Source organism: Coregonus clupeaformis, unplaced genomic scaffold (genome assembly GCF_020615455.1).
Source record: "Coregonus clupeaformis isolate EN_2021a unplaced genomic scaffold, ASM2061545v1 scaf0434, whole genome shotgun sequence".
Classification (NCBI taxonomy): Eukaryota; Metazoa; Chordata; class Actinopteri; order Salmoniformes; family Salmonidae; genus Coregonus; species Coregonus clupeaformis.
Genome location: NW_025533889.1, coordinates 354,387 through 369,840, shown reverse-complemented (window position 1 = coordinate 369,840; position 15,454 = coordinate 354,387). Strand labels below are relative to the sequence as shown.

Genomic DNA, 15,454 nt, shown 5'->3' with positions numbered 1-15,454 from the left:
TGGAGAGTGTTAGGCCCTACTGCTGCTAGGTAGCTCTCTCTCTGCTCTCCCCCTCCTGTCTGTCCTTGATTGCAGGAGTGAAGTCTGGTGTGCGGGAGTCAGGGTTCCAGCTGCAGCTCATTCACCATAATCACCTCAGCCTTTAAGACCCGGTCAAACTTTCCACTCATCGTCAGATCATAGTCAAGACAACCATGTTAGTCTCGCTGCCGACTCAACCTGTCTGTTTTCGGGCTCTTGTGTTTTTTGGACTGTTTATTTACTTTTTCTCCTGTGCCACAGATATTTGGAACCTGACTCCTGCCTCCGCTTCACTCCTGCCACCACCATCCTGCTCTCCACTATCGGGCCTCTCCTTTGGACTCACCACGGACACTAGGACATTATGGTACCACACCTGCCCTGACCTGGATCTGTACCCTCCTGTAACCTGGACTTGCTCTTCCCCCATTTATTGGAAACCTGGACTATTGAACATTATAATAAACCTGTTAAAACTTCTCTGGCTTGGTGTACTTGTCTGCATTTGGGTTCTATCCAGTTAAATCATAACAGTATGATCTGACCAACATGAACCCAGCAGACAGTAGCTCGGATACCACCCCAGAGTGCACTCAAATTTGGACTGCCATAGCCAATCAGGGCATTCTACTTGGCCAACATGATACCCTGTTTAAGACGATTGCTGAGGACAGTCAGGTGCTGCTTAATCAGGTTCAATTACTCACCAATCAAGTGTCTGTCCTTACTACCCCTTCAGCCCAGATCAGAGAGCCTTTGTTCCTGCTCCAGAGCGCTATGACGGGAACATGGGAACCTGTGGCGATTTTTTGACTCAATGCTCGGTTAGTGTTTGAACAACAGCCCCTCACCTACGCCTCAGAAAGAGCCCGTATTGCCTACCTTATCAACTCTACTAGCGGTTCCGCTCGTGCCTGGGGATCCGCGGTCTGGGAGAGTCAGTCGGACATTTGCAACGCTTACGTGGCCCTTCACCACGGAGATGAGGAAGGTTTTTGACCACCCGATTCGAGGCAAGGAGGCTGCGAAACGGTTGTTTTCTCTTCGGCAGGGGGCTCGTAGTGTGGCGGAGATGGCAGTGGAGTTTCGGACTTTAGCAGCAGTGAGTGGTTGGAATGACGAGGCATTACAAGGAGTGTTCATCAATGCTTTGTCTGAGACTTTAAAAGATGAATTGGTGTCATATGATGAATCGCCTACGCTGGATAATCTTATTTCACTCACTATCAGGTTGGATAATCGGATTCGGGAGCGCCGCCGGGAGAGAGTGTTAGTTCCAAGCAACCTGTCTGTCATCAACAAACTCCTCCCTGCATCGTCCCTACGGAGAGAGCCATGTCTTCCCCGAGTCGATACGAGGAGCACTGAACCCGAAGCCATGGAGGTGGGTCGTGCACGGTTGTCCTCAGAGGAGCGTGCACGTCGTATTCAGGCTCGGGTCTGCCTGTATTGTGGAGAAGCTGGTCATTTCGTTCCTTCCTGCCCAGTTCGTCCGGGGAAAAGGGCCGGCTCATCATTTATGGGAGAAGTTTTGGTGAGCCGAGCAGCGGATTCTTCCTCTTCTCCCCCGCATTCTGCTCCAGGCATCCCTCCAGTGGCAGTCCCAGAATTTCTCTGTTAGTGCGCTGATTGACTCTGGTGCCGACGTAAAGCTTTTTGGATAGAGAGTGGGCTCAACAAATGGATTTGGAGACTGTTCCTATGGACTGTCCGCTGCAGGCTAAGGGTCTAAATGGACAATTGTTGACCCGCATTACCCATCAGACTGTTCCTGTTTGTCTTAGAGTGTCGGGAAATCATCAGGAGAACATTCAATTCCATATTATCGACTGCCCACAGACTCCCCTGGTCCTTGGTATCCCCTGGCTCATAAAACACAATCCACACATTGATTGGGTGACAGGTAGCATTGTTTCATGGAGCACATTTTGTCATGTGAATTGTTTGTGTTCTGCTCAGACTCCTGCCAGTACTGTGCCTCAACCTCCACTGGAGTCCATGGATCTTTCTGCTGTTCCTGACGTGTATCATGACCTGGCATCCGTTTTCTGCAAACACAGAGCTACTTCTCTTCCTCCTCACCGGCCTTACGACTGCGCCAGTGACCTCCAGCCAGGAGCCCCGCTCCCCAGCAGTCGCCTGTACAATCTCTCCCGGCCGGAGACGGAGGCTATGGAGAACTACATTCGGGACTCCTTGGCGGCAGGTATTATGCGTCCTTCCTCGTCACCTGTAGGAGCGGGATTCTTTTTTGTTGCTAAGAAGGATAAGACCCTCAGACCCTGTATTGATTACCGTGGACTTAACATCACCATTAAGAACAAGTATTCTCTGCCTTTGATTAATTCTGCTTTTCCCCTCCTTCATGGTGCTACCATCTTTACGAAACTGGATCTACAAAATGCGTATCACCTGGTGCGCATTCGTAAGGGTGATGAATGGAAGACTGCCTTCAACACACCCTTGGGACATTTTGAGTATCGGGTTATGCCTTTTGGGTTGTCTAATGCCCCTGCTGTTTTTCAGGCACTAGTCAATGATGTCCTTCGGGACATGTTGAATCGGTTTGTTTTTGTCTATCTGGATGATATCTTGATTTTCTCAGAGTCCTCCCAGGAACATGAACTGCATGTGCGCCAGGTGTTGCAAAGGTTGTTGGAGAACAAACTGTTTGTGAAGATGGAGAAATGTGGAATTTCATGTGTCTGAGACTCTCTTTTTTGGGTTACATCATAGCTCAGGGGGAGCTGCGGATGGACCCAGCTAAGATCTCTGCTGTCACGGACTGGCCAGCTCCCTCTACCCGCAAAACAACTTCAACGATTCCTGGGGTTTGCGAACTTCTATAGGAGGTTCATCAAGGACTACAGCCGCATTGCGGCGCCACTCACCGCTCTCACCTCCATCTCACGACCGCTCGCTTGGAATGAAGGGGCCGAATCAGCGTTCAAGAACTGAAACATCGCCGCCTCGGCTCCCATTCTGATGCAGCCGGACCCGACCGCCAGTTTGTCGTGGAGGTGGATGCATCCGACACTGGGGTAGGTGCAGTGTTGTCACAACGTTCTCCTGAAGATAACAAACTGCATCCCTGTGCTTTTCTCTCAAGGAAACTTTCTCAGGCAGAGAGGAATTATGATGTTGGAAATCGTGAACTGCTCGCCGTTAAGCTGGCTCTCGAGGAGTGGCGACATTGGTTGGAGGGGGGGCGGAACAACCCTTCATCGTTTGGACGGATCATAAGAATCTGGCTTACCTCCAGTCAGCGAAGCAGCTCAACCCCCGCCAAGCCAGGTGGGCACTATTTTTTGGGAGATTCAATTTTTCTCTGTCTTACCGTCCTGGGTCACGCAACGTCAAGCCTGACGCCCTGTCTCGTGTTCATTCGGCTGTTGATACTGGTAGTAACCCTGAACCCATTTTGCCTCCTACCTGCAGTATTGCAGTCATCACATGTGACATCGAGGGGATTGTTAGACAGGCTCAACATCATCAAGCTGACCCTGGGAGGGGTCCTCCTAACCGGATGTTTGTCCCTGAGTCTGCTCGCTCCCAGGTACTTCAGTGGGCTCACTCGTCTCCCCTTACCTGTCACCCTGGAGTTTCGCGGACCCCTTGACTTTGTGCGACGGAAGTTCTGGTGGGCCACGATGGAGGCGGACACTCGAGCCTTCATTGCTGCTTGTACGGTATGTGCACGAAGTAAAAACTCCACCCAGGCCAGCGCTGGTCATCTACGACCTCTACCTATACCCAGCCGGCCCTGGTCGATATCGCTATGGATTTTGTCACTGGACTTCCCCCTCATCTGGTAAGACTGTCATTCTTACGGTGATTGATCGTTTTTCTAAGTTCGCTCATTTTTTGGCCCTACCTAAACTGCCCACTGCCAGAGAGACGGCTGATATTTTGGTTGAACATGTGTTCCGCTCTATGGTCTACCCACGGATATTGTCTCTGACAGGGGTCCCCAGTTTGTCTCCCAGGTGTGGAAAGCTTTCTGTAAAGCTTTGGGCATTACATCCAGCCTGTCCTCTGGATATCACCCCCAGACCAACGGGCAAGCCGAGAGAGCGAACCAGGAGATGGAGACCGCACTTCCGCTGTGTCACTGGGTCTAACCCTGGGTCATGGAGCTCCATGCTCCCCTGGGTGGAATATGCTCATAACACCTTGACTAACGCTTCCTCTGGTTTGTCTCCTTTTCTGTGTGCTCTGGGTTATCAACCTCCCCTGTTCCCTTCCCAAGAGAGGGAACTTGCGGTACCCTCGGTGCAGTCCCACATGCGCTGCTGCTGCAAGGTCTGGAGGAAGGCCAGGGTAGCTCTGTCCCGAGCTTCGGGCGTACATGCAGAGGCAAGCCAACCGTCACCGGTCCCAGGCTCCCGGTTACTCTCCTGGTCAAGAGGTATGGCTGAAGTCACGGGACCTTCCATTGAAGGTGGAGTCGAAGAAGATGGCGCCTCGTTTTATAGGACCGTTCAAGATACTGTCTATTGTTAACCCCTGCGCGGTTAAGCTACAGCTTCCTGCCCTCCCCTACGGGTTCATTCCACCTTTCATGTTTCCCAGATTAAGCCTGTGTCGGTTAGCCCTTTGTGCCCGCCCTCTCGTCCCCCTCCTCCGCCCCAAGATCGTGGGTGGGGGTCCGGTCTACACTGTCCGGCGACTTCTGGATGTTCGCCGCCGGGGTCGTGGGTTTCCAGTACCTGGTGGATTGGGAGGGTTATGGTCCTGAGGAACGTTCCTGGGTGCCCAGGAGCTTCATTGTGGATCCTGCTCTGGTTCGTGAGTTTCATAGGTTACATCCTGATAAACCCTGTCGGCCGCCAGGTGGCGTCCGTAGAGGGGGGGTACTGTTAGGCCTACTGCTGCTAGGTAGCTCTCTCTCTGCTCTCCCCTCCCTCTGTCTGTCCTTGATTGCAGGAGTGAAGTCTGGTGTGCGGGAGTCAGGGTTCCAGCTGCAGCTCATTCACCATAATCACCTCAGCCTTTAAGACCCGGTCAAACTTTCCACTCATCGTCAGATCATAGTCAAGACAACCATGTTAGTCTCGCTGCCGACTCAACCTGTCTGTTTTCGCTCTTGTGTTTTTTGGACTGTTTATTTACTTTTTCTCCTGTGCCACAGATATTTGGAACCTGACTCCTGCCTCCGCTTCACTCCTGCCACCACCATCCTGCTCTCCACTATCGGGCCTCTCCTTTGGACTCACCACGGACACTAGGACATTACGGTACCACACCTGCCCTGACCTGGATCTGTACCCTCCCTGTAACCTGGACTTGCTCTTCCCCATTTATTGGAAACCTGGACTATTGAACATTATAATAAACCTGTTAAAACTTCTCTGGCTTGGTGTACTTGTCTGCATTTGGGTTCTATCCAGTTAAATCATAACAGAGAGAAATTGTTTATTAGCTAGAGAAGAATGGATTAACTTTTCAATGCTAGTTAAGGATACTATAGGTCTATTTATCACGTTTCAAGTTGGATTTATTAACTACAAAAAGGTAAGACGTGTTTTTAATTCTGGTGCCGCTCTGCACACACAAGCTTGTTAGCTAGCTAGCTCAAAGGACATTCAGTTTCTCCATAGAAACCGCTCCTCCTATGTACAGTATAATTCTGTGGACCTAATTCAGATAATGCATGTCCTAACAAGATGCCCAACGCTTCAAGCCTCCTCCTCAACCCTCTCTCGCTCCTCAAAATTTCAGTCGCATCTTGCGCCATAGGCTACACTTGTCAGTCCATCATGCATGTAAACAACTAGCTTGCCTGGTCTATCCACACTGATTGGTGAAGTAATTAAATGAGCTAAATGTAAAAAACTGTTTATTTCACAGGTTAACCTCTACGTTATCGGTGTCCCGTATACGGGACGGTTGAGCTAATGTGCGCTAATGTGATTAGCATGACTGTTGTAAATAACAACACACTTTCCAGGACATAGACATGTCTTATATGGGCAGAAAGCTTACATTCTTGTTAATCTAACTGCACTGTCCAATTTACAGTAGCTATTACAGTGAAAAAATACCATGCTATTGTTTGAGGAGTGTGCACAACAACAAACAACTTATCACGGCAACTGGTTTGATACATTCACCTCTGAAGGTAAATAATGTACTTACATTCAGTAATCTTGCTCTGATTTGTCATCCTAAGGGTCCCAGAGATAAAATGTAGCATAGTTTTGTTTGAAACCCCTGCTGTCTCTGGCTCCACACCCTCTCCGCTCGGCCATCTAGATGTGTGAAAGTTAGTGTATAAGCTAATGATCCATGTAAGACATTCCTGGGAGTGTATTACCATATCATTTTTGTATGTTCTCTATAGTTATGTACTTGAAAATGTATCAATTGACCAATTCGGCACATTTGGGCAGACTTTATACAAAATAGTCCAGTATTGCAATGCTTCACTGGATCAATCTGAAACTTTGCACACACACTGCTGCCATCTAGTGGCCCAAATCCAAATTGTGCCTAAACTGCAATATTATATTATGGCCTTTCTCTTGTAATAATAATAATAATAATAATATGCCATTTAGCAGACGCTTTTATCCAAAGCGACTTACAGTCATGCGTGCATACATTTTTGTGTATGGGTGGTCCCGGGGATCGAACCCACTACCCTGGCGTTACAAGCGCCGTGCTCTACCAGCTGAGCTACAAAGATGATTAATATATATATATATATATTTTTTTTTATTATCTTTTACCAGATCTAATGTGTTATATTTTCCTACATTACTTTCACATTACCACAAACTTCAAAGTGTTTCCCTTCAAATGGTATCAAGAATATGCATATCCTTGCTTCAGGTCCTGAGCTACAGGCAGTTAGATTTGGGTATGTCATTTTAGGCGAAAATTGAAAAAAAGGGTCAGATCCTTAAGAGTTTAAAAAAGGAACAGAAAGGAACCAGCACTTCTTTTTGGTCCGAACCGGTTCAGAACTTATTTTTGCTGGTCGGAACAGTTTTTTTGTTGCAACACCTTCTATAAAGTAACATTAACTCAAGTTAGACCCTATTCTTGAATTCAGACTATGACCTATTGCCAATTTATAAATCCTAATCTGCAATAAATGGGCAACTGGAATAAAATGAGAGTATACAATCAGATTTTGGCACTCTTGCTCACACATTTCCTACACCTGCTTGTGTTATGCTCTTAATTTGGCTGGCACACTGTACAAAACAGAAGTTATTAGAATATATTAGACACTACAACAATAATCTAATCCTTAGTCCACAAATGATTTAATACTGGATTGGAATCCATAGTATCTAATTATAAATCAACGACGGACGGTCAAGCGTTGCGATAGACCAGTTGAGTGGTGACCTTTAATGGGTGGCGTGGCCAGATGAGTGATCTGGAATCTTTCAACACCTCGGCTCCCTCGGCCGGGAATTCCTCCTGCTGTAGCCTGGCCACTCTGGAGCAGGTCCACATGGAAAGTAGTGCGCAGTGGAAACTGGCAGCCAAGAAAGCCCCGACTTCGCAGTCAGCAACTCTTCCAGATTAGCATTCCTTCCCCCTGACACATGCACCGTGAAGCAGATTATCATCTGAGCCGACAGGGGACGCACTTTAGAGGAGGAGCAGGGGAGGAGAGGAAGGGGGAATACCTCAGGAAAAGAGAGAACAAGAGAGCAAAGAGAAGGGAAGATGGAGAAGTTAGAAAAGTCAGTGAGAGAGGAGTGAGGAAGGCTAAGGGTTAAGAGGCAAATTACAAGTTAGCGTGGCTATGTCATTACGACCCACTAGTATTGTAGTAGCCTCAGAAACAGTGACGGGAGTTGTAGTAATACAATTGTAATGGCATATCATACAGCAATTAGTGGTGAAAAGTAGGGTATTGGATAAGGAGTGTTGAGAGGATTTGAAGTCTACAGTGTAAGAGGGTTGTTAAGGTGAAGGCTGTATCCTCCTTGTTTCGAAATGCAGCGTTTTGTTTTTAGAGCCTGATTTCACCTAGAGAGGAGTAGTAAGCTCATAGCCTCCTTCATTACCTACATCTATTCCCGTCATTAAATCATAAAACGCCTGGATAGCAATAGGCTACAGCCCGGCCTCTCACGGGCCAGGAGAAGAGAGGTAGAAAAAGAGAGAAAGTGTGGGTGTGTGGAGGGAGGGAGCGAGCGAGTGAGGGGCGATGGCTAAGGAGGCATACAAGAGAGGGGGAGTGTGCCAGTCGGTGTAGGGGAGAACTGCTGGCCGCTCAACAGTAGCATTCTTTCACACATAGCTGGAAGTAATCAGAGATCAGGGCCAGAGAGAAATTCAGAGCTCAGTCTGTTTGCTTTGGCCGCACCTCCCACCCTCTCCTCTCTTCTTTCTCTCCCTTCCACCTCCCCATTCTCTTCTCCCTTTCTCAGCCCCCCATCCCAGCCCCGCCAAACCACTAAGAATGATCTCAACATTGTTGCCTGATCCGAGTTCACCTGATACTCACGTTTCCATCCTCTCCAGTGGGAGGAGAGAGAGACAGAGAAAGAAAAGAAACCTAGAGCTAGAAAGAGGGGGAGAGAGCATGACTAACAAATAAACTTTGCACATGAATTGTTGGGTGATTAGAGAGTGGAGAGAGTGTAGTGGGAGCAAAGAGATTTTGAGGTAAATGCTTCCTAAATGGTAAATGCTTCCTAAATGGTGGATGGTGTCGAGGACAACTTCCAAATAAATTTCAATAGCCTTATTGCTATTGTAAAAACAGCTGCTAACACTGCCAAAGCATTTTCGACATACAGTTTATATGTTGGAATGAAAGCATGCATGGATGTGAAGTAATAAACTTGGATTTTCTTTTGCAGTGAGAAACATTTTGGTTTGGTGTTCTTGTGTGTTGGGGGACCATGTTACATTCTCTAGCTGATTCAACTGAGCAGCTATACTTTTTCATACCTTATTCACATCTAAGAGGTTGCTGATTTGTTATAGCCTACATCATGTAATAAACACATTTAAATCATGTTAATTTAAAAGTTTGTGTTTACAATTTCAAAAATCATCATTCAAAGTCAATTTTTCATCTTTTTCATTCTTTCTCCAAAAAACAATCGTCAGATATATATCGGAATCCGAATCGACTTTTGCCTCCCCCATACACATACTATGTTCATCGCAGCTGCTACTACTAATGTCTTATTTAATGACATCTAATGACCAATGTCATCTCCTCCTATCAAAACTCTTATCTCACTTCCTCTAACTCCCATCTTAAGTGGCCTCTTAGCGCATACAGTAAGGGGAGGGGTGAAGGAATGTGAGTGTATTTGTATTCAAATAGGCTCCCATATGTGGCAGTGATGAGTACAGGCTATTACAGACAGTGAGGAAATACACAGCTGTGCAACAAGCTGAAATATGCTTATCAATAACTTTTCCAAAAGGTGACTGCTGATGTTGACAGATGTTTAATTTACACCCAGGGCTATACAAGAAACGTCAATCATTTCCATAACTCTCATTATGTGTTACTACTGCTCACTCATGATCTTCCTGTGTTCTGACCCTGGCCTGAAGCCCTACACTAGTGAAGGCAGCCAAACATCCAGACTACCTTAAGCACAACGCTGATAGAGAGGCTGCAGGGAGGAAGAAGGGAGGAATATCTAACCGCTTCCTCCCAATAACCATCAATGAAGCGATGTGTGCTACGGAGCAGAACTACTGAGCAAACAGAACAGACCTCACCTCCCTCCGTCCCCACACATGTTCAACACATTTCCCAGCACAACACGATAATGGTGTATAAAAAACAGAGTGAGCGAAAGAGATTGACTAAACAATTCCTGTTCTCTCTACAGCAACGGTACTAATCTGACTCTAGTGTTAGTTAGACTATAGGGTGGTGGCAGAGTATGCGCCCATATCCTATCACAGCTAGACAGACGAGGCTGAAGTGTTAAGAGTGGAGACTGTACTAGTGCAGAGGGAGTGTTTATAAGCACACTCAACTATCACATTCTATTTTGGAGGGAACTACACAGCTGTTGAGTACACTAAGCAAGCACAACGGACAGTGACCAAGCAAAAAAAAAAAAAATATTGATTGACACTTAATAAAAAGAAAACTGTATTGTGTCCTACAGAGGTTGTGAGGAGGTGGTCCACAGCCCACTCAGCACGTTAATATCATTTTCACACTATAATGCCGACCCGAACCGTGCTGGCTCGCTTTTCCAGCTTTGTTCCAGATACTACGGGCAATGCTTTACCTGGCCAGCGCAGTACAGTTTGGTTTGGCTCAGTTTAAATCAGCTCAATAGTGTGAACGTGTTATTAACGTGTTAATAACGTGTTGTTAATGTGTCTGTTTAGTGGTGTGGGGCTGACTGGTCAATGCCCACTGGCATCTAGACTGTCCGGGAGCAGCTTGGTGAGGATCCAGGAGCGCAGTAGCTCAATCTCTGGCCGAGAGAGCTGGTGCTGGAGGCCTGGGAACGAGTGGAAGGTGGTCGTCATCCCAGCCTTCTTCAGCAGGGCCGTAGTTTCTTCTCCCCACTTATGGAACACCAACTTGTCCCCTGTCCCATGGCCCTGGAACAGCTCTGGGAGGGGGCTCCCCGCCCCTGCCCTCTCCTCCACAGCCTAGCAGGGGGAGAAGAGTCAGTCAGACACTTCTAGATTGCCTACTAGCACACTCTATAGGCCCAATATCTCTGTCAGAACCAAGTGCAGCCAACTCCTGATAAATGCAACAGCTTGGGACTGTCATGGAGCTCTGTGAATTTGGACACTGTATATCAATATACCAATATTTCTCTACCACTATCTGTCATTCAAAGGACAGTTTAGTAGATAGTTGTAGTTTTCTGGCGCTCTAATCTAGATTTAGAATATTGTTTGGACAGTTTAGTAGACATTATGCCCAGTGAGAACCTGCCTTACCTGATATACTACAGAGTCCTTGTTGAGAAAGCTGGACAGAGCAAAGACTCCTGCTACGTCAGGGTGATAACGGCAGGCTAGGTGGAGGGCCATAGCTCCGCCCATAGAGAAACCCCCTTTGGACGAGGAACAAGACAAAACAGAACATGTCATTGTACTGGGTCCATTAGGTCTCTTTCTGCAGGTATTCACTGAAAATGTGTATTGAATATTGTATCCAAAGTGCTTTTCCTGGAAAATCTAATTTTTCAACTGTGCATATTGGGAATAATATAAGGCAGCATACATAATAATAAATATATTCATTTCCGTATGAGTAACAGTAGCTTAAGCCATCCTGGCAGTTTAAGCTGTCCGAAGTGGAAAATGCTCTGCCTTTAACTGAGAAATAAAAAAATACATTCAAATGAAACGGACTCCTTAGTTCCACATCATCAGCTTTATCGCTCCTCAGGAGTCGGCACCCGTTCACGAGCCCGTCCTTAATCTCACACATTTGGGTACATCTGGGCACACAGTGTACATTTGGGAAAGTGTGCAAGTACCCATCATCCTGTCAGAGGGGGAAGGGAAGAATGGAGATATGGAGGGAAGGAGGAGTTCAAATGCTTTGCCCCACGAATAAAACATTTGTCCATGACGTCCATCAATGATTCTCTGTTTCTTTCTTTACTTTACCAGCTACACTCATTGAAAAAAAGGTGCTATCTAGAACCTAAAAGGGTTCTTCGGCTGTCCCCATAGGAGAACCCTTTGTAGAAGCCTTTTTGGTACAAGGTAGAACCATTTTGGGTTCCAGGTAGAACCCTTTCCACAGAGGGTTCTACATGGAACCCAAAAGGGATCTACCTGGAACCAAAAAGGGTTCTATGGGGACAGCTGAAGAACCCTTTTGGAACCCATTTTTCTAAGACTGTCTTTCTGGTGTACTCTGTCTCTCACTCCAATCCACGATAACAAACCTCTTACAATCATACATTCACATTTTAATGTCTCCTTTCTTACACCTCTCCGTTGTGATGTTTGGTACAGTGCTGCTGTGTGTTTTCGGTGTGTGTGTGAGCCTATATGTGTGAAGTCATGATTGTGGTGATAGCTTCTCTTCTCTGAGATTTCCCAACGGATCCGTGCTTTTTTAAAGAGCGAAAAACATAAACACAAAAGCCTGCGGCGGCAGCTTTTTCTTGAAAAACTTTTTCCATGGAAAGTTCTGCCGCTTGTCAGTCCGTCAGCCCTGCAAGTGGACTCTGGGTACAGACCACTCCGTTTCTCCAGTATGCAGAGTGACTCCAATGAGTATTTATAGTTAATGACAAAATGTTATGATTTAGGATGATAATATTTCAGCAGTCTCCCAGGAACATGTGTTTTTTGAATCACTTTCTCTGGAGCGGAGTTCAGGGGCTTTTCTGGCGTTCCACACTGGACCTTTCTTACAAACGCTCAGCTGTTTTTTTCTCCTCACAACTATTTCTGTATATTTATATATTTCAGGGCTTGTAGGTTAACCCTTTTCCTCCTGTTCCCATCGGTTTCCCCTTTCATAGACGGCTATCATTTGTTCTCTTACAGAGACATAAAACATGCGATGGCCCCCCACATATTTCCTGTGGGAACTCTTACCTAAGTTCTACCATAGTGTTTATGGCACTTGATCCGAGCGGTTTTATGTCATTGTTATTTACATGCAAACCTGATAACCAAAATATTTGGGAAAAAGGATTTACAGAACCCGAGAATCCCTCCAGAAATACTTTACGGTTCATAATTGGCAGCGTATAAAAGGATAAAGAAACCTGATAACTTGCATTCTTCATTTTATATCATGACAGAGGGAGTTGAGAACATCAAGGCCAAGAGAGAGTGTGGTGTGTGTGGAGAGAGAGAGAGAGAGAGAGAGAGACTGAGAGAGAGAGAGAGAGATCAAGCAAATGGGCAAGTGGAGGGGTGCATAATAGACACATTCAGGGGGGTCATGGAGTTAGGAAGTCATGAGGAAGACAAAGAGTGAGGGAGAGAGCATACAGCCAGAAAGAGACAGGGAAACAGACTGAGTAAGACAGATCTAGTAGCAGCAGTAGTAGTAGTGTGTGTGTGTGTGTGTGTGTGTGTGTGTGTGTGTGTGTGTGACAGTACCTATGATCATCCTGTGTTTGGGTACTCCTGCCCTGACCTCCTCCTGTATAACCGCTCCCAGGGAGTTGGCCATGGCGTCTATAGACTCCAAGTGCTCCAGACAGTCCCGTGAGATCTTGTAGCGGTCAAACCACACATTGGACAGAGCCCCCCGCATGGGTGTGTATGGCCTGAGGGGTCAACAGAAGACAGAACAATATTCAAAGTTTGGTTATGTAACGAGGAAAGGTTTGGGCAGTGAGGGACACATGGGAGGATGAGAAGATTTATCCCTTTCCACACTATGGTGCTGACCCGAACCGCACTGGCTTGGAAATGATCTATTCACATAGTCCATTCATCTCGCCGCGGTAGTGTGAAAAGGGTATTAGGCTATTTAGCCTATTTAAATTGCTGTTCAGGGCCCATATTTATAAAGCATCGGAGTAGGAATGCTGATCTGGGATATATAATCGTAATCATTATTACCTAAAAGGCTAAACTGATCCTAGATCAACACTCCAACTCTGAGATGCTTTATGAATACATGCCCAGGTGTTCTACCTGTCTGGGTTAGTTAAGTTATTTTAAAGATGACAGTTGAAGGGCTTTGTCTGTGTGTTGAGGGTTTCAGCAGCTTGACTGCAGGACTGTATATGGCATTTACCTGGCTGGAGCTGTGGGATATACCACTCTGATGTGGGGGAAATCCAGGTCTGGTACCGAAACCTCTTTGACCCATGCTCGCACTCCCTGTCCAGTGTCTCCTGCATGGCAGAAGTGAACAGTTAGCCAATATAACTGACTCACCAGTCACTAGGCTTACAGAGCAGAACTTTGGTGTCACCCACGTCCCTTTCACATGTTGCTGACTGTTTTTGGCATAATCAGTATATTGAATATTGGTGATACCATAATTATATATTTTTTGTTGTTAAGTTGCTCACATTTATTTCATGAAAAGGAATTTACTATTATATATATATTTTTTTATATTTGATAGATTTTTATATTTTTTTTAACATTTATTTTATCAGGGATAACAGATAAATACATAGCATTATTTTTTCTTCTCTTGTGATCAAGGCCAAATATTAAGTATCCTTAGAATAACATTTCCCAATGCTGACCACTCAATTGAATTTATCTATCTACGTAGCTACTGTTAGCTACATTATCAATTTGCCACAGTAGGCCATATCATAGCTCAGTTACAGTTGCGTTGAAGCCACATAGCTTGTATAGTTATAAAGTTCAAAGACAGTCCTGTCTGTCCTTCACTGTACAAAAGCTTTCAGTATCTCATTTGAAGGTACTCTGGCTATGCTATAGGCTAGGCTATAGGTAGCTAACCTACTACAACTCCTAGTTATTATGAGGCTAGTTCAGCGTAGTTACTGTTGAAGAAATGTCACTAAACATCGAGCGCATTGTAAAACGCAACCACCTGAGCCGTGTAAGAAGATGACTGATGCAGAGTGTTTCCCTGTTGGAGATACAACACACTTGTGTAGGAGCTTGCTGCTCGGTACGGTAGCCATGACTTCTGTCAGTCTCGCGCGAGACTACAGAGCAGCCAGACAGGCATCTGTGATTGGATAGACTCAGTGCACAGATGACCAAAACCTAAACTCCCGATAGGTTGTTCGACTGCAACTTTTACTCCATCCCGATGATACAAAGATTAGGGAATTTACGCTGCATGCGCGCATGCTTCAATGCGAACAGGTATTTGCTACATTATTTTAGTTTGGCTATGAAGGCTATATTTGATGTTATTACAATACTTTGACATTTTCAAAATTCAAGATTGAATAATTTATTTCCATACCAACCGAAGTTGTTCAGGATCTGACTTAATTGCTGCACTTCATTAAAAACAGGGACAAAAATACACATATAGTACATTTATTTTTATAGCCTATAAATCTTTTGAAAATACAATTACATTGTGCAAACACTTATTTGACTTATAAAAATATAAAAGTCTACTTGCTGGCATGTGTGACCATTTTCACTTCCCCTTTATGTCAGAATTCATGGTCAAGGACCAATTTCCCCCTGATGCTATTTAGGGACACTAAAATATGAGCTTATGTAGCCCCACAAAAACTGATAAAGCACTGCTCGGTCCAGTGTTTCAGTGTGCTCTATCATGTGTGCAGTGATTTAGATAAATGTCTGGATCTACAAATCAGTTTAAACACATTCTAAGGTCTTATCTTTTATAAACATAGGCCTGTTTTACTCAGATTCTGGTCATTTTCACTTGCCTTGGACCACACAAACTGTGTCCCAACCCTGACCCCCAATACTGTTGCAGAGAGGGATCAGCTTGAAAGTGGGTGGCTATCTTGCTGTGCCAAATACCTAAACTATAAACCCACTCAGGGGTCATTCCCACCAT

At 45.6% G+C, this 15,454-nt stretch overlaps 1 protein-coding gene across 1 annotated transcript; it reads right to left on the bottom strand.

The window, feature by feature from the left end:
- Positions 1-9,439: 9,439 nt before the first annotated feature.
- On the bottom strand, positions 9,440-14,604 carry LOC121543496 (lysophospholipase-like protein 1). The gene is made up of 5 exons (XM_041853386.1): positions 14,495-14,604; positions 13,715-13,814; positions 13,069-13,238; positions 10,933-11,048; positions 9,440-10,632 (listed from the first exon to the last, which is right to left on the bottom strand). The coding sequence occupies exons 1-5, from the start codon at positions 14,586-14,588 to the stop codon at positions 10,381-10,383; spliced, it is 732 nt and encodes a 243-aa protein (XP_041709320.1). The 5' UTR covers positions 14,589-14,604; the 3' UTR covers positions 9,440-10,380.
- Between the last annotated feature and the right edge of the window lie 850 nt (positions 14,605-15,454).